The sequence below is a fragment of the Oculina patagonica genome, chromosome 13 (genome assembly GCF_052425735.1).
Source record: "Oculina patagonica isolate OP01 chromosome 13, crgOcupat, whole genome shotgun sequence".
In the NCBI taxonomy this organism is placed as follows: Eukaryota; Metazoa; Cnidaria; class Anthozoa; order Scleractinia; family Oculinidae; genus Oculina; species Oculina patagonica.
This window is the reverse complement of record NC_135770.1, coordinates 15,490,346-15,516,410: the sequence shown is the minus strand read 5'-3', so window position 1 is coordinate 15,516,410 and position 26,065 is coordinate 15,490,346. Positions and strand designations below refer to the sequence as shown.

General features: G+C 38.0%; 2 protein-coding genes across 2 annotated transcripts in view; both read right to left on the bottom strand.

Moving 5' to 3' along the window:
• Positions 1 to 3,552: 3,552 nt before the first annotated feature.
• The window catches only part of LOC144634273 (dipeptidyl peptidase 3-like), a 28,316-nt gene continuing 5,803 nt past the window's right edge, over positions 3,553 to 26,065 (bottom strand). The window contains exons 6-17 of the mRNA XM_078493184.1: positions 24,387 to 24,535; positions 22,856 to 22,986; positions 22,300 to 22,358; positions 21,105 to 21,299; positions 7,180 to 7,286; positions 6,487 to 6,579; positions 6,247 to 6,309; positions 6,039 to 6,163; positions 5,642 to 5,762; positions 4,428 to 4,607; positions 3,975 to 4,125; positions 3,553 to 3,808 (exon numbers count right to left, since the gene is read on the bottom strand). Of these exons, the coding sequence (XP_078349310.1) occupies positions 3,672 to 3,808; positions 3,975 to 4,125; positions 4,428 to 4,607; positions 5,642 to 5,762; positions 6,039 to 6,163; positions 6,247 to 6,309; positions 6,487 to 6,579; positions 7,180 to 7,286; positions 21,105 to 21,299; positions 22,300 to 22,358; positions 22,856 to 22,986; positions 24,387 to 24,535 (1,511 nt within the window). The 3' untranslated portion in view covers positions 3,553 to 3,671. The remainder of the gene's footprint in view (positions 3,809 to 3,974; positions 4,126 to 4,427; positions 4,608 to 5,641; positions 5,763 to 6,038; positions 6,164 to 6,246; positions 6,310 to 6,486; positions 6,580 to 7,179; positions 7,287 to 21,104; positions 21,300 to 22,299; positions 22,359 to 22,855; positions 22,987 to 24,386; positions 24,536 to 26,065) is intronic.
• On the bottom strand, positions 7,538 to 8,949 carry LOC144634287 (protein phosphatase 1 regulatory subunit 3B-A-like). The gene has a single exon (XM_078493206.1). The coding sequence runs from the start codon at positions 8,758 to 8,760 to the stop codon at positions 8,137 to 8,139; it is 624 nt and encodes a 207-aa protein (XP_078349332.1). The 5' UTR covers positions 8,761 to 8,949; the 3' UTR covers positions 7,538 to 8,136.

The following is a 26,065-nucleotide window of genomic DNA, read 5'->3' as shown; positions in this document are numbered from 1 at the left end:
TGCGCTTGATTTTCCCCCTCGCTTTCTTTCTTTGCGTTGAAAAAAATTGCGAGGCTATTAACAATACGTCTACTATAATCTTTGCTGTTTCAGCAAGAAACAAACCAGGTCAAGACAAGATCTTAATCTGGTTAAGACTCTTCACCAGATTGGGATCCTGTCTTAACCTGGTTTGTATCTTGCTGAAACAGCAAAGATTATAGTAGACGTATTGTTAATAGCCTCGCAATTTTTTTCAACGCAAAGAAAGAAAGCGAGGGGAAAATCACAGCTTCTGGTTTTACCTAGAAAGGTTTAATCAAGCGTTTAATCTTGGAACACTTTGATAATCACATCGAAGCTGTTCAAAACAAGGAAAACCGTACTGACCTACCATCCACGAACAACAAGCTAAACTGATAAAGACTACCATCCACTGGGCGGAAACGTCCCGTCAGCCAGTACGCACTTGCAGATTGAATTTTGAAGGTGAAGAAATCTCATATCTTCGATAGCTGCCCGCTTACCCAAGCGAGAGAATCGGCTGATGATCAGCAGAAGCAAGAACGTGTTTCCCTGTCACAGGAAAGTAACGCCAACCTGAATCTCAGTGATCTAACAGTAGCAGGTAAAATAGCAGGCCAAGCAGTTCAGCTACTTGTGGATACTGGAGCAGGCGTGTCAGCCATTGACGAAAGGTTATTCACGAAGATGTATGGTCAATTTCTGTTCATTTCTGTCCAGACAGTCCAGAAAGTTAATGGAGAGGAAGAGTCCGTATAATATTTCTGTACCTTTACAGTTTATGAACGTCGGAGTATTCCTGTAAGTTTCACTGGTTATGCGGAACTGCACCTATAATGCAATCTTTGATGTGATTTTCTACAAAACAACGATGCCCAAATTGATCTGGTATACAGTACTCTCTCCTTAAAAGCAGCAAGATGTCTTAAAAAACGCACCAGTACAACCACAGTGCCAGTTATGAGATCCTTTCTTCCTAAATCGAAGAAGTTGACAGCAAGAAAGCCGTCACCACTCATGATGATCCAACACCCTTTGCAAAGATTCTCGTGCCCAAATTAGTTCACCGTAGTGAAAAGAACAAAGAAATGGCTTTTCATAGTTCACTCTTAGTTTTGATGTTCATTCTACTGTACCGCCTCACAGCTTCACACGCACAGGAAAACGATAACCCCGTTATTCAGAAACAGCCGAAGTTCTTCGTCCCCGGAACCCCAGATCATAGTTAGTAGCTACTATGCCCAGATGATACGCGCGAACGTCGTACCCCAGGTATCCATTCAAAGGTGATTGACATGGAATCTGATCGATCAAAGTGCGGAATCAAAAGAAATCAAAGCAGAGAGCATAAAAGTATTGAAAACAGTGATGTCTAGTAAACGTTGAAGTCCACATTTTCAAGTCCGTTAACAGTTGATCAGGATTTTCAAGATGTCAAGAGAGATGTTTGATGCAATTAGCACACACCCTGGAGAATGATGTACGACATTATTGACTCATACAGTAATATTAAGAGGAACGAAACGATAGGCAATTAAGTTTGAGTACACAGAATCAGTTTAATATTTTGCAGGTGAAAGCATCATTTGATTAAGTTTTATGAGAGTTTTCATATATGATTTTTCAAGAGAAGGCGCAGAGACAACGAAAGATTTAGGTGAATTAGATATTTGTGACGATAGATGAAATGTTTACAAGTAGAGGAAACAAGAAGTTGATTTGGAGAATTTTGTTCATGAAGACTCATTGACAACCATTATACCACATGGGCTTATCGAGTATATGCAATTCCACGCTCCTTCCGAGACCAGGAGGTCTCGAATTTAGGTGCAGTGGGAGGAATGTTACAGAATTTGCCGTACTTCAGTCATTTCTATGTATTTAGTATTTAAAAACAAATAGCATCTAATTAGCCAAAAATAACCTGTTGTCTTATTATTTTGTTCATGTTTTTCCAAAATTACAAAAAGGCGTAAGTTAAAATAATAGATTGTTTCTTTTTACTTCCGACGTTTTTGTGTTATATAAAGTTTTAGTAATAACAGTTGTTTTGGTTAAGTGTTTTTAAAATACTAAATACGGTTTAACATGGAAATGACTGAAATGCGGCAAATTCTCCGTAACACACTGTGAAATCAAGATGTAGCGTTTGTCCATCAACTTATATCTGTGGTTTATCAATGTATGAACCCAAACATGTTGGACAGCTAACTGTTAATTTAAATTTCTTGTGCACAGAGTTGCGTATTTACTTTATTTTCATGCCTTGAAGAGACTTAACATAAAAGTTGGTTTTGTTTGCACTAAACCAACTTTTATCAAAAGATTTTTTCCAACATATAGCCTTTCTGCCTCCTCCTGACGCGCCGTTGAATTGTGTCGGCGAAGGCTAGGGTGTCAGGTAGCTCGGTGCTTCATGGTTAGGCTACGAGTGCAACAGGCCCACAATTCCACGCGCACAGCGCTCCAACCAAGGAAACGGCGCCAAGTTCCTCTTCAGCGAAAGGAAGGAATGAGAGAGAGCGACCACGGGCTCAGTTTTACAATTGTGTAATTAGGCGAATACGTCAAACTTGCAATGTAAGATCGTGATCATTTAGTTTTGTGCCAGTTGAGGCCTTGCCAAGTTTTAGTCAACAACTTATTTTAGATTTAGCTAGGCCGCGTGAACTTGTAGTGATGTATCACCGGTGTTGAGTACCACCGAAAACACGGGTTTTGCGGTCTGTTTAATCACCCCAGACAGTTAACACAAAGCCGTTTGACAGACGTGTCCCCTTTTTCCTGCAAACGAATATCGAAAAAAAAACGACAACTTTTTAGTCTTTTTGATCGTGGCACGGTCATGGTAGAAAAAGGTAATGAAATATAAAAAAAAAAAAAAAAAAAAAAGAAAAAAAAAAAAAAAAAAAAAAAAAAAAAAAAAAAAAAAAAAAAAAAAAAAAAAAAAAAAACAAAAAACCCCCCCCCCCCCCCCGGCCCGGCTTCCCGTGGCAAAAAGCAGCTTTGTAGTTAGGTCTTTAGAGAAGTCATAAGGACAATTGTGTAGAGGGAAATTCGCAGACTTTACCAAAATATTAAATAAATCGACTTTTGTAACAAACTTAGGAAGCTCTAATTTGACGTGGGTGTTAAAATATTTGCGATGAAAACTTAGCCTGCTAACAGGCTCCCTAGCTAACAGGCTCCCTAGCGAACAGGCTCCCCCCCACCCCCTAGCTAACAGGCTCCCTAGTGGGGTTGCACTTCGGCTCGCTACGCTCGCGTAACCCCACTCGCTTAAGCTCGCGGAAAACCCACTCGGGAGCCTGTTCGCAGGCTATGAAAACTAAATGCTTTTAAGGTGAAAAATATTGATCATTTCTTTTGCATTGCGAGTCACTAGCTTAACAACCGACGGCCAAGTTTAAGAACACTTTTCTTCGGAGGCAGTTTAGAAAGGAAAAACAAACCCTTTGAATATACTCATATATATTTCCTGAAAAAAAGGTATGAAGACTCACAAATAATCGACACCTATACTGAAATTCACAAAATCATAAATACACGTTTCATCAAGGAGTATTAAATACTCAACTGTTTAATTCATTGTCAAGAAATACATTTAATACTGTTATTTTTTCCTAGAGGTGAAAAATTTAGAAGGGAAGTTCTGAGTTACACAGCCGTCATAACTTGTGATACGGCATGTCAGCTCTCCACAGCTCCTCCAAAACACTGTCGTTGCCAGGGAAACGAGTTGTGAAAGAATTGATCATTCCAGCTGGACTTGCCTCAAATTCCGTCAGAGTAACATCGTTGCCTTCTGCGGAGAAAATATGAAAACAAAGGGAACTTAAGCTTCCTGCAAAAAAAGTAACTGGCTAAACCATATTTTGCTGCAATCTTTTGGTTATATTCAATGTGATATCTTTATTCATATATTTGTCGTATCCCCACAACATTAGAATCCAACCGCTATAAGCTGTTACCTGTAACACTTGTGTGAGCTTGGACGAACATTCTTCTTGGAGTCTTTCGTGCAAGAACTGTCTTACGAAGAGCTAAAAATTCATCGTCAACTGCTGAGTAGCGATCGTAGAGAGCTTTTCCGGAATCGTAATCTGCTGTTGACTTGTAGACCTAATACAAAACACAAGCATGTTCACAGTAAGACCCTGATTTGATGATAAATAGAAGAAGAAATTTCCTCAGGTGTGCTGCGTGGCACTTGTAAAAGTACAAAGTAAAACAAAGTTCTCACTAAATGAGAAGAAAGTGCCTTTAAAACAGTTCAACGTTCCATACGTTTCGGGTTTAGCCCTTCATCAGTGGAAAGTCGAGATTTCGTTTAGAAACGCTGGCTTGCGCCATGAAACCAAATTTGAGTTTAAAGGCAAGAAAAGGAATTACGAAAAACCAAAATCAAACACGTAATGACAAACCTGCAGTTTTCTGAGAAAGTTTCCAATGGCCGGTCGCCCGACAGACTCGATCTTGGTTCTGTCCAGTGATAACAAGACATCGGGTTTGCCGTCCGAGCCCGTTATACTGGTCAGCTGCACTAGATTTTCACCAGCTTCAAGGAGCACGCGCAGTATCACGTATCGGGCCTGCATGTGAGCCTGGAAAACAACGCATATAGGACACGATAATCGTCAGTATTTAAGGTGATTCCACGGAATTGCATTGCGCATCCTTGCTGCGCATAAGTTTTCGCGTCATTTAGCGCGCGCACACAGAACACTACGAGATTCCCTTCAGGCTTCGCTCAGTAGGGAAATAAATGGTCGTTTTCTCTTTGACGAACACGGTGACCCCCATTTTTAAAAAAAAAAAAAACAAAAAAATTTTAATGAATTAATTTAAATGTCATACGGTTGTCTACAATATACCGCGGTTTAAAGAAAAGTTTAAAATTCTACATTGAGATATTTTAATTTTAATGCCGTTAAAACACGTTTTTAGGTAGTGCCGTTAACATGCGCACAAAGCAAAATCTTTAATTTCTTTCATTATCTTAATTCCTGTACAATAAGAATAGTTTTTAATATAAGATCAAAGTCTATTTTGTTTAACTAGACTAATGCTTTAATGCAAAAATGATTTTTTTCTAGAAACATTAGTTCCCCATTCGGATTACTAGGGTTCCTAATATATACCTCGCGGGTCGTATATTTACTGTAATGCCCATCCATTTTACACAAAAACTAGCGCAGTGACCCCCATTTTTTATTTCATTTTTTTAATGCTCATAACATAATTGTAACCTGGACCAAGTTTCAGAAAATTTTTAATACTCCTTCTATTTCAGTGGAATCACCTTAATGCAAGGTAATGAACCAATAAGGGCTAAAAGAGAACACTGGAACGTGTAAACAAACACAGCGCGGGAAAAGATCACGTTTGCCAAGCAGAAATGATTATGGGTCGCGTTCTTTGAAGCATTTAATATTTTCTTTTGAAATTGGTCGGAAAAAAAACTCTGTTATCTCCATGGACAAACCAAATTGCATTCGAAAGCTGATGGAAACCGCTTTACCGATATTGCAGTCAAGTTAAATGTTTAATAATAAAGATCTAGCACTAGATCGAGCGTTTCCAACAACATATGTGCCACACAATAACTTTACTTGCTTGAAGCTGCTTATTAACGTACCTGCCTCCATTTCTTATTTTCGGGTGTAAAAAACTCCAGTCCTAATAATCCTGCACGCACCATGTTGAGCCAATTGATGTAAACTATGTTGTCTGCATCGGTTCCTTCATGGCCAAATACTCTACAACAAACAACGATTCAACAAAGCTTAAACACACTTATGGGGATCCTGTAGCTTTAGATATGATTAAAAGCTCTACAGAACGAAAAAATGGCTTCATTCAGTCAAACGCTGCAATTTAATCCCCGATTTCTCAAACCAGTCTTCGTTTCCCTTGGAGGTGCATATTGCTAATTTTTGACTCCGAGGCTACGCGGTTCCTCGGTGAATTATTCTTGGAGCAAATATTTAGGGTGATGAATAGTTAGGTTCTAGGTTTATATTTACTATGCTGACCTGAGGACTTGTTTTGAGGTGCAAAGGTAGATTCCTACACATTCTGCGCGGCATTCCTCATAAGATGAACTCAGTTCAGCAAACCGCGTGTACCAGGTCTCCCCGTCTGTGTACCAGCTGGAGATCTGGAAACCACAATCACAGCACATAATCTGTGACTAACCATAACATGTAAAAATATTGCAAGCAAATAAAATCATCATCTTACTTTTTCTCCAGTTTCCGTGTGCTTCACACTGTCAATATCAAAATTGTACGTGCCATCGTTTCTCTGAGAAATTTAGAAAAAAAAGAATAATTGAAAATAATTAACAAGATGTTAGACTGAAACCAAAAGATGCAATCAACTGCTTTTGACAAAAATACAAAACATTATAATTAAAAAAGCTAAGACAAAAGCCGTCAGTCACGACTCTTGCACGAACTAGACAGGAAAAAAATCACTCACTTTAACAAAGAGTTTTCCGCTTCCATGACCTAACAGTTCATGAAGACCAACTTGGACTTCAAATGCTGGAGCTTTGAGCTTTGTAAACAGTTCCTAAAAATCAAGAATAGTTGTAATACTTTGAGATAAAACGTAAAGCAAGAATGACAGTAAAATTGTGCTGTGGATACTTGTTATTGTTTTGCCTTGTTTGTAATCCGCTGCTTTTTTTAACTACAATAATCGTTTCGAATCAACAAGTTTTTGGAAGTTGATTGTATTGCCAATTTTAGCCTTTTTATTCTTATTGTCTATTGTTTGTATGTACATATTTTAGCGCTTTTACTATATCTACACATGTAATTTTATTCAAAAACCTAACTTGAAAATGACCGTCGAACGGTCGAAACGTCGTTCAAATTTTATAGCGTTCAATTTTATTATACAATAATCGTTTCGTCTATTTTTGTTGTCAGCTTGGCTTTATCTGTGAAACATCATTATTTGCATCGGTAAAGCTTTCACTGTATAGTCTTCAAATTATAAGTTTAATAAGTCCTGACCGAAGTCCAATTTTGACTTGATTAACATGCCTAGCTTTAGCCGTCTAGCCAAGCCCATGGAAATTTGACAGATTCCTTCATTTGCATTAGAGCAAAGATTGAAGTGACATTTTTTCATCCGAAAAAGAATTATTCAAATGACTTGTCTTACTTGATCCTTGTCGCTGAGGAAGGTGACCTTCTTATCAACCGACTGAGCAGCAAGCACGTTTCCTAGAGAAACGTTTTTGAAACCTTCTTCTTGCCGAATGTCATCATCTGTAACAGAGAAATAACCAAAAAATACACAACCATATACGTCTTGTAGAGCCGAAACTTTGAGATATCGACAGCGTGACATATACTATCATAATAATACTTTATTCAAACACACACAAATTGTATCTGAAAGGAGGACCACGAGGTTATCCCTAGGTCCCCTAACTAAAATACAATCTAAAATAAAAATTTCTATTGCGTAAATAATGAGAATTAAAATTTAAAAAATTAAAATATCTATTAAGTATCATTTCATTACAGACGTGACAGGCATAATTACAAACAGTTTAGACCAATTACTTTTTACGAATTCCAGTCTTAACATTTATCTGATGTATATTTAAACTGAAAATAAATTATATTACATTTGAGGATTATTGTATGATTTGTTCTCTTTTAGATGTTTAGATATTTTGCCTAATGTTCACTGCAGTCTATTGCAATGCAACCTGGCCCGAGATCAAAATACATTTAAAAAAAATAGAAGATAGCAAACAATCTTGGGAACCGGTCCGATTTATTTTTGTTGTAAAACGTTGACTGAACTTCATCAGTAACTTAGTAACATTCGATTTTACGAGCTGACCAAACTTTGACATGCAACCAAGCATGCTCGATTCGTTGTCTCGGAGTTGCCATGCATTTTTACAATATTGGCCTACACTTTTGACATGTAACAAGGTCTCATACATGCCAGGCTTAGAAATAAAACCGACACTCTACGCCATTTTCATTTCATTTCTACTACTACTATTACAGCCTTTTTGTCCCCTTCAAGTCGAGAACAGGGCTTGCACATGTTCGCTCGTACAGAATTGTTCTTAGTATTCTGTTACAGTAACAAACTCTTCTAAAACCGTTCAGGCACAACTTCTACACACCGAACATGGTAATTAATTCTGTTATTATTGTCCCAAAACTCGTGGTTCAAAACACGATAGCGGATCGCGAACTCCATGTGCTTATTAGCTTCCAAGTCTTGAGGCAATGCGATACGAAAACTAAATTTGTCTGTTTTTCCATCTGAACAAGTGGACATGTAATCTGCCCAAACGTCCTGATAGGTTGCCCAGCTATCCAGTGTGTATCTCGCAGTCACCTCTTTTATAAACGATAAATTGGTCACCCGAATAAGTCCAGTGACAACAAAGTTCTCGCACATGATGTTTTCGAGGCAGACATTCTGGCTGTAAACCCGCTTTATGAAACTGTCTACTTCCCTTGAAGGTGCAATAAAGCACGGGCATAGATATTTTACGCGTCTCCGTAGCAAATTTCCATTGATATCGCAGTGTATTTTCCAGGCGCTGAAGGCTGCGCATAAGTTGTCTTCGCTGCTACAGGGAGTTATATTTGGAGTAATATTTTTCACAAACTCGAGCTGGTGCCCAACCAGATCAGCAAAGCGAACTTTTTTCGCCGCGGACGCTGAAATAGTTCGCTCAGAGCTGTTGGCGTGCGCTGCCATTTGCATCGCTGCACAACTCTCGGATTTCAGTCATGGCGTGCTTAAAGTGGTCTTTCTGTCAGCCCGGAAGACACTTATAATGTCGCTCGGACAAATTCGGTCAGATGACGTCAGCTTCGTAATCAAAGATAAAAAAAATGGAACGATTTTTTTGCTTTAAACAAGGATAGTAAAGAGTCTCTTTACTATCCATGCTATAAACGAGCAGCATTCCGGTTCTATAAACGAGTGCATTCCCTGCAGGTTTTAACGTACTTCTAAAAACGCAGATTTAGTTGTTTTTTAAATCGCGGACAACTCAACGAGCCAGGACCGACGGAAGTTAAATTGTTATTATAAAATTTTGAACAAAATAAGTATTACTTTTTCACTTACGAGTGTTCCAAATTTTTTCCCTTCGCCTTCAAGGTAAGACGTCTTTTCCCCAGTTTGTAGCAAATATTCCTTATTCTTTTCGATCACGTCCAAACACGCAAGCACGTGCGAGAAATGAATTTTATTTAGCTTTAAGGTTTACGTAAGACGAGTATCTATATAGCAACATTTTTTTTTACAATTGTTTGAACAGATAGGTCAACAGGGTCACTGAAAACCGTGCCTAAATTCATGGAAATGATAAACAAGAAACAGCGCTTTGAAAACGACGACCGAAATCGTTAGGCAAGTCATACAATAGGACCTACAAGCCTTGGTCTTGCCCTTTATTAAATCGCATTTGCGTTAAAAAGTCGCGTAAAAAAGGCAAAAACACTGTATGAACAAAAGCGACAACCATACAAATTATGCAAATTTTGACCAAATTGAGCAACAACACCGACAAATGTCTGTGACGTCTGGCGTTAAAATCGTGCGTTGTTCAGCGTTGCGATCACCGTGAATTTTTTTGAACGTATATATATATAGGAGTTTTTACATTCAAGACCAAGTTCCTGCTGTGAGGCATTGGGCGTGGAATTCGTGCTTATTTTTCACTTATTTTTCACTTTTAACTTAATACTATTTACAAAGAAATTTACATAATTAATAGTACAAAAAATTATCGTAAAATAATATATCTTATGCCTATATAGAAACATTTTCTTAAAAGAAGCTATGAATTTTAAAACCTCTTATTCCAAATATATCAAAGAAAAAAATCCTTAAGTCCCTAAAGAGTGCATGATAAAATTAAAACAGTATAAATTTCCCTAAAAAACAGCCAAGGAAAAATTTTACATTGAAAAATGTTTTTCTAACTTCCTAGTTGGTCAAGGGTGAAAGAGCCATAGGGAGTCATTTTTCTAACGTATTTTGTCAAGCTAGTGAAAGTAGCTGCGGTCACATTCACGACGATAATAAAGTATTTTAGTAAGTCTCAAGTTACATGACGTCATACCTAACTGACTGTAGGTAGCGCTTTCGGTCATCAGCATTTGGGAATTTAGGCCCGGGCCAAACGTCGAACTTCACATGAGTCGAACCTAATGCAAATGACCCAAAAACAATAGGTTTTGCGCATTTGCGTTAGGTTCGACTCATGTGAAGTTCGACGTTTGGCCCGGGCCTTAGAATTAAAATGAGCTCATGACAGCCCCCGTTGTTGAACCGTTAAATAAAAGTTGACCGGCAAAAGTTGTGTATAGCTGTTCCTCTATTTTTTTTTCTATTTTTGTACGGCAACTCAGCGTCGTAGAAAAAAATAAAATTAGGTAAAGAATTCAAGCTTCATTTTTGCTCACATTGATTATGTGTAATTTCTTGGCATGTTTTGCTTGGCTTTAAGGTACCTGCCCAGGCAAATTTAGTGCATTTTTGACAATACAAAAAATAGGGATATTTTCACTCTAATCTCACCAAACCTTCCACAAAGAGTCATTTTTATTTGATGAATGAGTTGTCAACATTTTATTGACATTATAGTACATCAATTTGTTAATAATTAACTTTATTATTAACAGCATATATTTTACATTTTCAAGTTTTTCTAGCAGCCATTTAGAAACAGGCGAATGATTGAACTGTGTTTTCATTCTTCATCAAACAACGCAAAAATCTGTGTTTGGGGAATCGAATATCTAAAATTGCCAAAAAGATATAAACAATTTTGGTTATTTTTTTCATACCTTAAGTTTCTGTGGCCGCCATAACCACAGTTTTTAGCCTTGCTCGTTTCCCAAGACCACGATAGTAGACTTACACATGTACGAACTACATGCCAAGTTTCATTTGAAAATGTGTTCTCGTTGAGGAATAAAATGTGATTTTCTGAAACGTTGCTCAGCAGGAAGTCCACATTTTACTTAAATGTGGTAAATATATGGTGAAAATCCTCCAAAATCCATGTTATTGAAGAGTTTTTATCCATGCGAGCTCAATGTCGCCATTTTGGATGAATTTCCGCTGTCTAAAAGGCTTGCAGACTGCAGAAACATTGTTTGTTTATGCGTTGCTAGGTGCGGTACTCGCCCCAGACTTCCGGTTGCTCAATTTTGACTTTTGAGAACTGGGACCAGGGGGGCTGGCAGCGAGGTCTGGGACGAGTTTCGATGATCGCCCCAGTTAAGAAATATGGCCGAGTGGGACTAAGTACCGGTTTAATTGAAAACAAAGATGGCGGACGGTCGTTTGCGAAGGTTCATAAACGTTTCGAGAACTGTTTCCACGTTCGAACATCCAGGGGTTCGTTTAAGCACTTTTTATCAAAATTTCGATTTTTAAGAATTATCACAAGTGAAATTTACGCCGCAAACCGGCGAACGGGACCACCACTGCGTTTTTACATCCCAGTGAAGACAACCACGAAATCTCACAGCAGAATATTTTTAGTAATTGTTTCATACACTGGATAAGCTGAACGATCTTTATTTCTGGACTAGACTCCATGACGGTAAGGGTAGCCATTTTCGGACAGTTTTTTCTTCTGTAAGACTTAACCAGAGCCTGGTTAGAATTTGAATATAAGAATATAATATCTAGAGTAACATGGAACTGAAATACAGTTTGTCGAAATAAAATATATCAAAATTTAATTGGCCTACCAGTATGTTTTATTTTATGTTTTGCACCAGTTACATAACATTTTTTCATGTTCAATTACTGTTTTAAACTTTTGAACTGAGCATGTCTTCGTGATAATGGCGCTCACTGAGAAAGCTGGTGGGGTAACCTTGCATTTAGACTTTGCCTGTGGGGTGAGAATTGAAACTTGCAGGAGGCTGGTTGGTTGTAGAATGCTCCAGTCATGGTCAGTCACCTAAAACTTAGTGACCACGGTTTGCTGTATTTCCTTGAGGAAAAAAATGAAACTTGAGTTCTGAGGGGGCTTAAAATGTTTTTAGCAATGCATTATCTTAAATTGCTTTTACAAATAAAATAATTATACCATGGTGGAGTTTGCAAAGGATCTGCTCCTCAAATGTACATGTGTGTACCCTGGTAGAGAAATAATTGAGACACTGCATGGGATCTGACACTTTTAAAAATCCTATTGAGACTTACTTAACCTGTCGATTCTTAACTGCCCTACCTGTCCAAAGAAAAAAATCAATTTCTACTCGCATCCAGTTGAATAATCTTCCTGCTGACCAGGAAAAGTTTCAGATGTTAATGTAAAAAAATATGTAAAATTAAAGTTGTTTACAGTGGTCATGCCCTTAACTTCAAGGGAAACATAACAGTTACAAATTCCAACTAGCAGGAGGCAGACCAGTTCTCTATCTACAAAGCATGACCAAGGATTTGATCTCAGGACAACCGAGAACAAATTCAGCTTGTTGCTGGGTAGAGGATTTTGACCTGGGATCTTAGAATTACAACACCAGTACCCAAAACCACTTGGCTACACTGTCTCCTGAAAGTAGTGATAGATGATAGATGAGAAATTTTAGGGTGGGGGAAAGCAGTATTGCAAAAATAATATTGTAGAATTTTTTTATTACCGGCAAGGGGTTCATCCCCATGAGTAGCTCATTTGGAGATGTGAAATAAACCCTGGGAGACAAAATTACCTAATAAGTATGGTAGGTCAATGTACTTGTTTGCAACAGACATTCCATTGTTGATGGCCAAATTTATCATTTTTCCAGTGCTGAAGTGTTTCCAGTACATAAGACAAGCATTTACTTTACCACCTTTAAATGCTGTAATTAAATTGTGATCCCTCTGACCCTGTTCAACCAAAGTATTTACCCAAAGCATAATTAACGGTTTCTGCGTGTCAGCAAGGCACTTCAGATTGCACAGTTTAGGTAATTGAAGCCATACCCTCTGCAATTATTATTATTTATTTACATTTAAATTTAAGTGAAGAAATTTATTCTTTTTGGATTTCTTTGCCTTGTTGACTTCAGCTTGATCTCTTTAAGATTACCTTAGAAAACGTTTATTCTCCTGTGGGCCCATTCGCATGGACATGATGGAAAATGCTTTAAAATTCGATTTTCAACCAAAAGCAACTCGGCACTTTATATACAAAATATTTCGGTTGTAGAAGTAGATGCTACTATAAACGTTCAATCAGAAGATGAATTTATAAAAATAACTTCTATGTTTTATACGCAAACTACATGTGTAAGCTTGTATAAAGACACAGAACTTGAGACAGGTACTGTATATAAAATGATCTAAAATGTAAACTTTAATAAAGCTTAGCAGGTCAACCCTACTTGACAGGGGAAGCCGTGAAAGACTTCGACGCCAATAACGGACACTGTTACTGAATTTTCTGTTAAGTGAAGGAGAATCGCGAGCGAAATAATTTATTTTGCTGTGCAGGCGTAAAGATAAAATAACACTTGACTGGGAAAATCTCAGCCCATGCAGTATACACAGAAACTTGTCCCGAAACATGTCACTCGCTCCTTGCTCATTTAAATTTTTAACTGCTCTACTAACCTAAAACAGAGCTGATCCTTCATTACATTAGTCTTGATTGTCTCAGAACTGCTACAAAAAATTATAACGGGAAGTAAACGGCAATAACCAACAGCGAATTCGTTTTCTACAGTCAACTCGACACGCGACGCCATGTTGTTTCCTTTTTTTGCCAAGGCATTGTGCGCATGCTCCGTACGGTTCTCGAATGATTGACAGATTTCTTAACTGGGGCGATCATCGAAAGCGGAAAAGCGGTAAGATCAAAGATAGCTGCCAGCCCCCCCTGACTGGGACTAAGTTTCAAATCAAATATGGCGTCCACGAAGCGAAGAGAGCTCGAACAGTCAAAACAACATCGCAAAGCAGCTACCAGAATCAAAATATTACGGAGAAAAAGCAAAAAATGGATGCACAGCCTAACAACCGTCCCAGTCCCTTACTCCGAATTACCATTCACTTCCGGTAAAAGCACAAACTTTAGCTTTATCGTTCTCGGCTCCTTGTGCGAATTTTGTCCCAAAATCGATATTTCTGTAAAATAGGAGTACTAAGAAACATGATTAGGAAAAAAGATTGGAAAATAAAACTTCAAAATTTTCCCTGGGCGGGTACCTTAAGCTATAGTTTGACTATTTATGTTTATCTCGCATGTGCGAAAAGAACTGTCACGTTCTGATTGGTTGTTCGTTTGTGAACTTACATAATTGTAACACTATCCCATGAACCCTGCTTGGGTACATGTATAACTACAGTTAGTCTGTATTGTTTTGGATCACCGAGGCGTAAATTAACTATAGTTGGAGTGAACAGAGAAGCGGTTACATTACCGAAATAGCCTAGACGTGACTCTAGCCACTATTTGAAGCCATGTGCTGAAAAGTACCCACTTCTACTGACAGTTGAGGAACCAAGGATGACACTGACAGAGTGTAAATATAAACGCATGTATTCAGGCCAGGCCGGCTCGACAATATGAATATTATTTTCAAGTGGTAAAAACAATATTTTACGAATAAGCGCAGCTAATGAGTAAAATATTTCTTTTAACACGAGAAACTAAAATTCATATCTTTAAGCCACCATGTAGTTTTTTTTTTATTTATTTAAAGATTATATAGAGTTAAAGCTAAACCGATTGAGTAAAAGTTAAACGAACGACAGTTGAATGGAACGTTAATTTCAGAGGCCTTTACTTCACACCAAATTCTGGATACTGTCCGAACACAAATAACAACTAGGAAACAATAACCTCTTTTCTGCACACTAATAATCTTTTACAATGTAAAAGCCTCAAAGATACATGTCATCTGCAATATTTCCAGTTCATTCTTGCTTTCAGAGCAGTTCTCGACATCCGGTTTTTCTTTGTACTACAGCCAAAATATCTTTAGAGACATCAATAATTGCGTTAATTTTCTTCGTTTTAAAAAATTTGCCCCCCTCTCGCGTTAATTCCTTTTATAAGAAAGAATTTTTCCTCCAATTCACGTTGATTTAAGTCGCGTTAATTTCAAAGATCACAATTTACAGGAGTGTTAATTATGTTTTGGAGCAAAGTGACACAGTAGAAGAAAAGTGGTAGTTGAAAGCCTTTTCCTAGAGCCAGACAGATGGGGTCCAATCAATTCCGCTTTATCAATAACTGAAGTGAGATTAAGGTGGCTCGATCGGATTTTTGAGTGACGATACCTTTCAACTTTGAGCAACTTGTATGTCACCGTGAACAATCTGACTGAAAATCAATCAATATAGCTGTACTAAAGAAAGATGAAAGTTTCGAATGAGATAAGTTTCGTCGAAATCGGAGTAACCATAGCAACATAATGACGTCACCACCCATTTTACACGAGACCGATTTTCTTGTAATAGAGGGATAATTTTGAAAAAAGGCTTCTAGATCTTGGACTTGACATAGTTTTCTCAAGGTCTGCAAAATTTGAAGAATTTTTATGAGAGCGTTTTCGAGAAAATTTTGGATGAAGTTTTCAGGTGCTAAAATACAACAAAAACAAAGCAGTCTTAATACATTATTGAGAAAACGTTCAAAAGGCCCGATCAAGTAACATTTTGGCCTTAAGTGAATCTTGTACTATCCAATTACCTTGGGAGAAAATCTCAGAGAAATCGTTTCATTTGATTTCTTGAAACTTCGGCTTGAACATGAACTGGTATGAAGTGTTATTTCGCTCTTTTATCGAAAAAGTGCCTTCGCTTACTAAAATGATCGCAAAATAAAAAGCGCTCGATAGAATTTTTTTAAACTTGGCAGTCAAAAAGAAGAATAAGTTTGTAATGAAATGTCCGATTTTCAAAATAATTGAAACATTCTTAGGCAGTTAATTTAAAGCCTTAACTCAGGTGAACATTGCGCTGTTTTTCACCCTACATCGGATTGCTGTCTCATTATAAGTCTCTATTGTGTCGTGCCCCGTGCAATTGTAAATTTCAGCACATCTTGAATATGTATAACAGCTGCTTGTTGTCCGAAAACTGCACAGAAACAAGCTAATTTAACAAGCCAAAATACAATAACAACGAGGAATAGGCTAGCAAAGCACTTGTATTATCTTCAGTCTCCTAATAGTTTCAAGGCCAAGGCAGAATTGTCATAAAAATCTCCAGTAATAAATAATTAGTGATTCATGATCTACTGGAATTAACAAATGCACGCGGCTTGAGACAATGGAGACAGATAATGAGGCAGCGATCCGATGTAGGGTGAAAAACAGCGCAATGTTTACCTGAATTAAGGCTTTTAATTAACTGCCTTAAAATGTTTCAATTATTTTGAAAATCAGACATTACAAACTTATTCTTCTTTTTGACTGCCAAGTTTAAAAAAATTCTATCTAGCGCTTTTTATTTTGCGATCATTTTAGTAAGCGAAGGCCCTTTTTCGATAAAAGAGCGAAATAACACTTCATACCAGTTCATATTCAAGCCAATGTTTCAAGAAATGAAATGACACGATTTCTCTGAGATTTTCTTCCAAGGTAATTAGATAGTTCAAGATTCACTTAAGGCCAAAATGTTACTTGATCGGGCCTTGTGAACGCTTTCTCAATAATGTATTAAGACTGCTTTGTTTTTGTTGTATTTTAGCACCTGAAAACTTCATCCAAAATTTTCTCGAAAACGCTCTCATAGAAATTCTTCAAATTTCGCAGACCTTGAGAAAACTATGTCAAGTCCAAGATCTAGAAGCCTTTTTTCAAAATTATCCCTCTATTACAAGAAAATCGGTCTCGTGTAAAATGGGTGGTGACGTCATTATGTTGCTATGGTTACTCCGATTTCGACGAAACTTATCTCATTCGAAACTTTCATCTTTCTTTAGTACAGCTATATTGATTGATTTTCAGTCAGATTGTTCACGGTGACATACAAGTTGCTCAAAGTTGAAAGGTATCGTCACTCAAAAATCCGATCGAGCCACCTTAACTGCTTCAGTACAACCATTTTTAAGTGTTTAGACAGGCCATACAGGTTCAGTTGAAACTGGTCGATAGTGATCAGCACTGCTACGGTGATTTTTCTTTTATATTTAATATTGGGGGAGATTAGTCCCAAGTGGACGACGGCCACAAGCTTCCTAGGGGGGGAACGTGCACCGTGACGTCAAACAAGTGATACACTCAAGAACCAAACAGACTGAACAGGGAATTTCAAAGGAAGATTGCGGCTGGGTTGCCGGAATACCGAAAAAAGGAAAAGTGTAATGATAGTTTTTTTTAGAAAAGCCGATGGAAACAGCGTGTGAAAATAAATATATATCATATCAGCAAAGATACAGGTAAGTAAAATGAAAAGGCGGTTTTTAATCTTGACGTATAAGCCTCAAAACGAATTTAGAAGTAGCGCACGTGTCGTTGTGATTTTAGCGAGTAAACAGATCAAAAACATCTATGCCGTCGCAGCTTTAAAATTCCATGGCGATGTTACACGGAACAACTTGCAACAACGATTTTTCGCGCAACACCGCTAGTCCAGTTATTTTGTGGTTGGACCTGCAAGTAATTGCAACAGAAGCTTTCTGACCGCAAATCATTTCGAATAAGTCTCTAGAACAACATACTAAAAGTCCCAAAGGATCCATGCATGGGAACATCTCGAAAATTTAACGGATTCTAAGTCGTGCTTTTGCGTAACATGAAAACGAGGCTCAAAAACAGAAGTTCTGTTATTATGCTTGTTTATGGCCAGAATTTCATTTATTTCATCCAAAAACCATGAAATATACTTTAAATATGCTTGAAAACTTTCATCTGGAGGAAAATCTAATCAAAAAGTATTCAATAAGCAAAATAAATCTCATTATATTTAAATTTTCAATTGTGAAGCGAATCGGTCTACACCAAAAATGGTAGTTGCGATAGTTTATTATCCTTTTATGGATCGCACAAAAATTTGCAAGCGAGCCAACAAATAAATATATCTTTCACAATGGTGAAACATTCTAAAAGAACATAGTTTGTGAAATGAAAACGAATTTCACAGTTTCTTCCAGCTCTTGTGTCAATCACCGTCATCATCGCTATCGTCGAAATCTTGATGGGGTTAGCGATGTTGTGGCGCCGCGCATGTTTTCAGAGTGGAGGAAATACATGTGACTTCACTTGGGTTCAGGTCGATCATCGATAGTAAATGTTATTAATGACTTCCCCTGAGTGAAGTGAAATTCGTGCAGAATAGCTGATGCAGTACTTCTAAATGTTAAAACATTTGGCTTTCGTTGATCTCGGTTATAATAATCTGATCGCCAAAGTGTTCCTGAAGTCTTGCCTTCATATGGGTGTGGCTATATACGGCAGTAGCTGAGTCACCAAGATATTCCTCCATTAGATCCATGACAGTAATTATGAAAGTTCGCCACTTTGATAAAAGCTTCGTTTTTTTCTTTTCTTACTATCCAGATGATCTGAGGCACTGAATACTTTGGGCATTTGTTTTTTGGTCCTGAAGTTGACGCTGCATGGCTGATGGTAAACAGCACCGGCGGCCGGCAAATCATAGACATTTAAAATTCTCGCCTGTACCACTTCAGCCCAAGAATCCCCCTTTCAGAACATGTGTCTAGCACAGTCTCTCTTGTCCCGAGGGTTGTCACACGGAACACCTCTCCTGGCTTTCTCTTTTGCTTCTCAAAATTAATTTTGTTACCACAGTAGAAACAGTCAGTTTTAAAGCTAAAGAATTTTTCAGTCTTGCGATCCAATGAACGACGTTTACTTGAGCTTGCAATTTCTTGTTTCTTGGCTTGGCCAATGATACTAGGGTGGCAATACCTGCGGCGACATGTCTTGTATACCTTTTGACCGGGAATAGTTTGGATGTCATTGCGCTCTGCGCTTTCGCGGTTTATACCTTCACTTTCCTTCAGACGGAGAGATACTATTTTTGACAAATTGCACAACACATTTCATCCATTTTAGGCTCTTGCTGGTCTAAAAATAACCAGGATACAAATTAGACTGTGTCAAACGTGCAATAGAATCATAGACGCTCTATGTTTCGCCCAATAAATTTCAGCAATCGGGTTTAAAACCTTTCGGAAACATATCATTCTTTATAAGTAGAAGAAAGGATAACGTTGTTCTTATTTTAACTCACTGCAGCATTGTATGCAGTGATCTCGCTTTTTAGTAAATATTTTTGAAACCAGAATGTAATACGTCGCATTTCAACTGCGTTGAAAGACTCAAAAAAAATACTGTAGCCGCAGAAAACTGGTTAGAATCGCTTTAGAAACAGTGCATTGGATGCGATACACTATGAGTCAGCAAAGGGAAACTTCTCCATTTTGAAAGAAAAAACTACTCTTGAAGATAACTCAGAATAAACTTACCTGGTCAGAGCACAGAACATTGAAGTTCTTAAACCATTTTGTTCGACGGAGATTAAAATTTCTGCAGGCGTCAAACACAGCACACAATACCTGCGAACTCACCCGCCTTGGGTGTGAGTCTCATGCACGCCTCCGAGTTAAAAACTTCGATCTCACGCCAACTCACGCTTTTATTTCTCTTTCCACACGAAAATTAAGCTTCCTTAAATTGTATCACTATTTTTGAAGAAAGGTTTAAACAGTTCAACAAGTTTCATTAAAAAATAAAAAAAATAAAAAATCGCTCCAGATAAAAAAGCCAACTTTACTTAATGTCATTCAGTTCCATACACAGGCTAGGGTTGCGACTTTTTTACGCGGCAAGCAACTAAAATAGACATAAAATTAAAGCTGTGCAGATGAAATATCACAAAATAACTTGATTTCTAAAATAAGAAAACCTTCCAATTGAGATATCGTTTCAAATTTTGTTGTATTTTGACTTTTAAGACATAAACTCGCGCATTTTTGGAAAAGCTTTATTCAGCCTCGTTTCCGTGCATCTCTAAAAACGTGTCTCGGAGCTTCTAAAAAAACCAATTTTTCAATGACTTTCCCCGCCGGGATTTTCTGGGACTTTTAATATGATATTAACGATAAGTTTCTCGGTCAAAAACCGTTGGAATTTCTTCTGTTGCAATTAGTTGCAGGTTGACCCATTATTTTTAGTAAAATGACTGGACTACGCGTCAACTTTTCGTGCTATGTTACACGACTCAACTTTTCACGCAACATCGTACAAAATGTACTTGGCAACAAACATGTTACACGAGACGATTTTCAGCGCAATGCCAACTCGCAACATTTTGCTCGCGCGTCCAAGTCATGTTGAATAGAATTCTGGGAAGGTGTTGCGCGAAAAATCGAGGGCGACCGTGTTACACGAGTCAACTTTCTTAAGGTGATTCCCTAGTATTGCATTGCGCATCCTTGCTGCGCAGAATTTTACGCGTAATTAGCGCGCGCACACTGATAAACAAAATGGCGGATTTTCTCTATGCGGCTTGGCTCGCGCGAGAGAGAAATCATCGTTTTCTCGTAAACGAGTTCGGTGACCTATCATTTTTTTCTCTTAGTTCGAAAGTAGCGATTTAATTATTCTATAAAATGAATACAGATCAATTTCTATGGCAGAATGATACATTATCACCGAAAACGTGCACTTTCAGCAGTACTCGCAAAGGAAATGTATAAGGAATTATATGGCAAATACAAGGTCTTCCTGCTCCTAAACGAATACGGTGACCCCCCTTTTTTATTTCAAACTTTAACTTCCCTAAAGGTAAACAACCAACTGGCAAAGTTTGGTTGGAAATCTATGAGCAGTTCTATTTCTAGGGAATAACCTTAAAATTCGTCATCTTGCGTTGCGAGTTTTTTACTTGGGTTCAAAAACTCTCAACGTGTTGCCGAGCCAAAGTTTGCGCGAAAAGTCGTCCCCGCTACCATGTTACACGGTGAACGATTTTTCGCGCAACAATGTTGCACAAAAATTCGTTGTTGCAAGTTGTCCCGTGTAACATCACCTTTAGTTGATGAATTTCTATATTCTCATTACCTGGCTGCTTGTCAATGTTCTGGTAGTGTAAGGAGAAATTTGTTTTTGACTTACAGTTTGGAATGTTAATTCCAGCTGGTATTCCACTACTGCCAAAGCCTAGCACATCAAGTGAAGTGAAGTCTGGTCGCAGAAACTTGTCTTTCTCATACTCAGCAGGCCAGGGTAGCTCTGGTAACAGCTCCTCAGCACTGGATACTAACGAGGTAAACTTAGCGCTCATTTCTTTATTTACAACAGACACGAACCCTGCAAACACAATAGACCTCAACACTGTTAAAAAAAATCTAAAATGTAAATTCATGTTAATAGTGGCCATGCACTTAGCTTCGAGTTAGCGTAGTTTCCAGGTAAGCTTTATTTCAAATAAACATAACATGGTTGAAACTCCCAAATAGAGGGAGGCAGACCAGTTGCAATTGGCTATTTACAGTGTACAGCGTGGTCGAGGATTTGAACTCAGGACAACCAAGAACAAACCCAGCTGGTGGCAGGGTGGAGGGCTTGAACCCGGGACCTTCTAATTACAACAACAGCGCTATAAACCACCTAACCACGCTGCTTCCATAGACAAGTTAATAGCAACGTAAAAATTAATTTGTGTGCTCGCTTTAGTGTTTGTGTTTTCTTTGGTAAACCCAAAATCTAGTGCCCATCTAAAAAGTACAGTTGCGCACCAAGAAGTATCGTGTTCAAAGTGCAATAGTGTAAAAATTACTCTAACGAAGCAATGATGATTCATTTTGACAAAAATGGCGATTTCATCATGAAGCTTGTGACGTGAAATGACTGTCTCAGTCTTCTCCAATCATAACCATCCTTTTTCATCCTTTTATGCAACGCACAAATTGACTTAATAAATTTTCTTATCCATATCGTGATGTGCGGGGTTTCATTTATTTTGAATTTAGAAATTAGAGAACAGTGTTCAAGTGATACAAAAGAAGACTTTTCTGCAAATGATCTCTTTGAAAAGTCTTTAATGGGAACCTCCGTTTGAATAATGTCTGCTTCAGGTTCCACTCACGTTTTGCACGAGTAACAAGACAAAAACAGGCGAAACATTTTTTTTGTTGAATCGAGATAATCGTGCAAAAAAAGGTTACATCAGACTGGACAACTCGCTTTTTTCTGCACGCCACAAGGTCACACGGCTATTATGAGGGTAACCGTTTTGAACTCAGTGAATAATGCCAAAATGCTATAAAATAGATAAATGCTAAGGAAAAAAAGAAACAAACGATTTTACCTTCGTACTCTGCTCGCACACCAAACGGGTCTCTGTATGTCTCTATAAAACCTATGTAACTAAAACATATAACATCATACCGTTGATGTTTGTAGTCTTAAAATATTCTACTACTTTTCTCTTAACAATTAAACTTTGAAGATAAGAAGACCTTAACGCGTGAAACCAAACCCACATACATTTCAGTACGAAATGTATTTTAAACAAAAAAAACTGAAACAACAGTTGTTTTGAACGATTTCATAAAAGAATGGAATTTGACAGGGCAGAGAAAGGGGGAAGACAATAAAAGTATTGATTTAAAACAATTTCTTGAAAGGGAGTTTTGATTATTTGAGGAAAGATTATCAGTTTAGGAAACATCGTGTACATATACAAAATCTATTTAACTATCAATTTCTCTATTTCCAGTATGGTGATGATTCAGACTGAGCCTGATAAAGCAGTGCTCAGATCAACACAGAGTGTTTGTCTGTAATGTTTAAAAACACACCTCTGTCAATAGTGCTGGTAATTAACATACAGTATAATGAACAACAATCAAATGAATCATTACGTTTCTACAATAGGTCCTTTGTCTCTGATCCAGAACCTAGAGCCATCCTTGTGGGCCTGAACAGAGCCTGTGGTAAAGCTGTGTATGTAGTTCTTCAGCATGGACAGCTCATTGTCATTAGCAGTGAATTCCTGCAACCACACCATATACAAGTTAAACACTCATGTGAATACCGCACTGGAAACAAGTTTAATTTATAACTAGTACTACACAGTGACATTATCGTATTTTTCATAAAACGTGATAATATACGGAGTGATGTACATATTGTAGTTTGAAATGAATTTCAGGTCAAAATGATTTTAAACTAGTTTAATTTTTATTTCTCCATGCACTTATCCTCAAAGACATGTTGCTAAGTTCTTACTTTACTTCTTATTCTCTTCCTTTGTCTTTAAAGTGTATATGACATGAAAAATATTTCCTGCTTATTTGAAAGGCCTTTCAAAATTCAGTAGAATGACGTTTTTCTTTTTGAAATATCTTTTTTCGTTTCAGAGATATTGACGTTTTTTATTATGCAAATTAGATCAGTGATGACGTCATAAGAATTGACTCTAAAAAATGGTAAAATACTGAATAAACAATATCTCTAAAACTATTAAAGCAGTGTTCTTGAAACTTGGCACCACAAATGTGCATCACAAAAGAAACAAAATGTCACTCTTAGGGCTGTTGCCATGACAACAGTTTTGCCGCTGGTGCTGTCTCAATAAAAACTGAAATTCCCAGTTTTTGTCTTAACCAAGAACCATCTACTGCAGCCAAACCGATGGTGGGAATTAAGGCAATATGGGAACTACAGTAGAACCCTGGTAACTCGAACTCGGATAACTCGAACAACCCCGCTAACTCGAACATACTTTCATTTCCCTTGGATTTGAACTCACTTTTAAGTCATTTTTACTCGGATAACTCAAAAACCCCGCTAACTCGAACTAACTTTCGTTTCCCTTGATCAAAATTTTGGTCAAATTTACCCTGATAACTCGAATTCTGGTTCTTGCAACTCGCCACGGTTGCCCATTGATTAGAGCAACAAAACAGATCACCTATTTGACAGCCTTTTTCCACTCTTATCCTAAGAATTTATGATCGTATTACAGTTTCTGACGAGATAAGTTTAATTTGCACTGTGCTGTATACTGAGATGCTGAAAAATCAGTAAGCTATCAATTATTAACTTGGCAAATTAAGTATTCAATCTACCCCGATAACTCGAAACCCCGCTAACTCGAACGGTTTTTCGTTTCCCTTCAGAGTTCAAGTTACCGGGGTTCTACTGAATGTCTGTTCTAAGCTGGACCCTTTGTCTCACTTAAGAGGTCAGATATGGGGATATTTGTCTGAATTAGCCAGGGCTTGGTTTTGAAGTCCAATTCATTAACCATTATCCCCCCCCCCCCCCCCGCCCGAACCCCCCTCCCATACACCCACTTTTTCTTTTCCAAAATGAAAGCCTGCTCAGAGCTAATGAATGTGTTACTGAAAGAACAGGATAAAAATCTTTGAATCTAATGATGTGTAGTACCTTTGCTTTATCAAGATGCTCTACAACCTTCTTTAATATTCCAGAGTAGTCTCCTCTCTCAACCTTGACGGTGCAGCCTTTGAACTCATGTGAGCCCAGAACAGCTGCTGTATTGTCTTGCTCTCCACTAGCACCAGGACAAGGCTCCACTAAAAACAACATGTATTGCGCCAATCAATTTCAGGTATTGAATGTCACCACTCTTACTTTTATTTAAGTGCTGATATTATGTTTGGTGCCCTGGATTGTAGTCCGGCGGCATAGCTTAAAATTTCGGCTGAATTGTGCACTTTTTGTTACCAGCCTGAAATTTGGCACACAGATAGAGACTATCGAGATAAACATTTTAAGCTATAGAACCACCTCGACAGAGACGCTGTTTCCATGGAAACTGCATTTAAATGAGCTACATGTGGAAAGCGATTTTCTTCATGTTTAACAGGAGATATGGATATGTCGGCGTATAGGAATGGCCCGGAGCTGCCCTGTCGAGATGTACAACGGAATAAACTGCCATCGCCATAGCAACCGCATTTTAATTTATGCAATTTATGCATTGTTTGCAAGTTCAGATGAGGAAATTGAAAACCAAATCACTCATCATTCACACTTTAATTCCTTTCTTCTGCTAGTTAATCTGTCCATAATTATACTCTATTTTCCAGCTTATTTTTACTAAATTATAATATAAGCAAACTTCTTATTTTTTGTCTGTGTGTCTCTGTGTTGCTGTATTTTGTTGTCTTAGTCCTATCTAATTTTTATTCATCTTGTATTAAAATTTTAATTTAATTTAGGGTGCAAATGAAGTGTTGTGTTTTGCTAGCGGCTCTAGTGACATACACAAAGCTATAGATATTGTGCCTTTCTAGATCAAAATGATGTCTGGAAACTATTCCCTTAAAAAAAATTTTATGACACGCACAGACACACAGTGAAGTCCAAGGTAAATTAGCCTTTTACAGCACTCGCATCTATTGTTGCTACAGTTGGTCTTGCAGCCACATAGGACGAACTCGTGACAGAACATTACAGCGTCAGGCAGTGTGCACCGTGTCCGTCGCCATGTTTTCTCGCTGAACGCCTAGTCCCATTCTTCTGGGTGCGATACCTTGGTTCCTCTATCAGATAAAGATGTTCATTATCGAGGTTGCCTCCGCGATTCTAGCAACAACTATTGCCTTTAGTTTGGTAAACATTGGACAATCTGCTCGGGAGGGGACTTTAATTTCGGCTGTTTCTTTCCTAGATCAAATTGAATGGTCTCCTCAAAAGATTGGCCAGCCCCTCTATTATATTTTTGACACCAGGGGTCTGAAATGATCCTTTAACCTTGTTTAACTTGCATTGAAAGTACTCTAGCCTGCGTCGCAGCCGGACGTGTCACAAAATTTCGGTATAGTATATCGAGGTTTAGTTTTGTCTACAACGCAGGCTAAAAGTACTCGTGATGGGGCAGCATGTGGGTGCTTGTCTTCATCACTATGTTCAAACTGTCTGAGGACCAACCTCGCTAGTTCAGGTCCAGATACCATCCACTTTAGCAACACACTTGGATTCTCTGTCAGGCCTATCGCCCCGCCGTCCTCTTTGATAAGTTCAATTTGTATAGGGATCGCGGTTTCTTTCTTACTTCTCCACGTGTAAATCGCATCAGCTTCTTCTCCCTTCTGGACCTT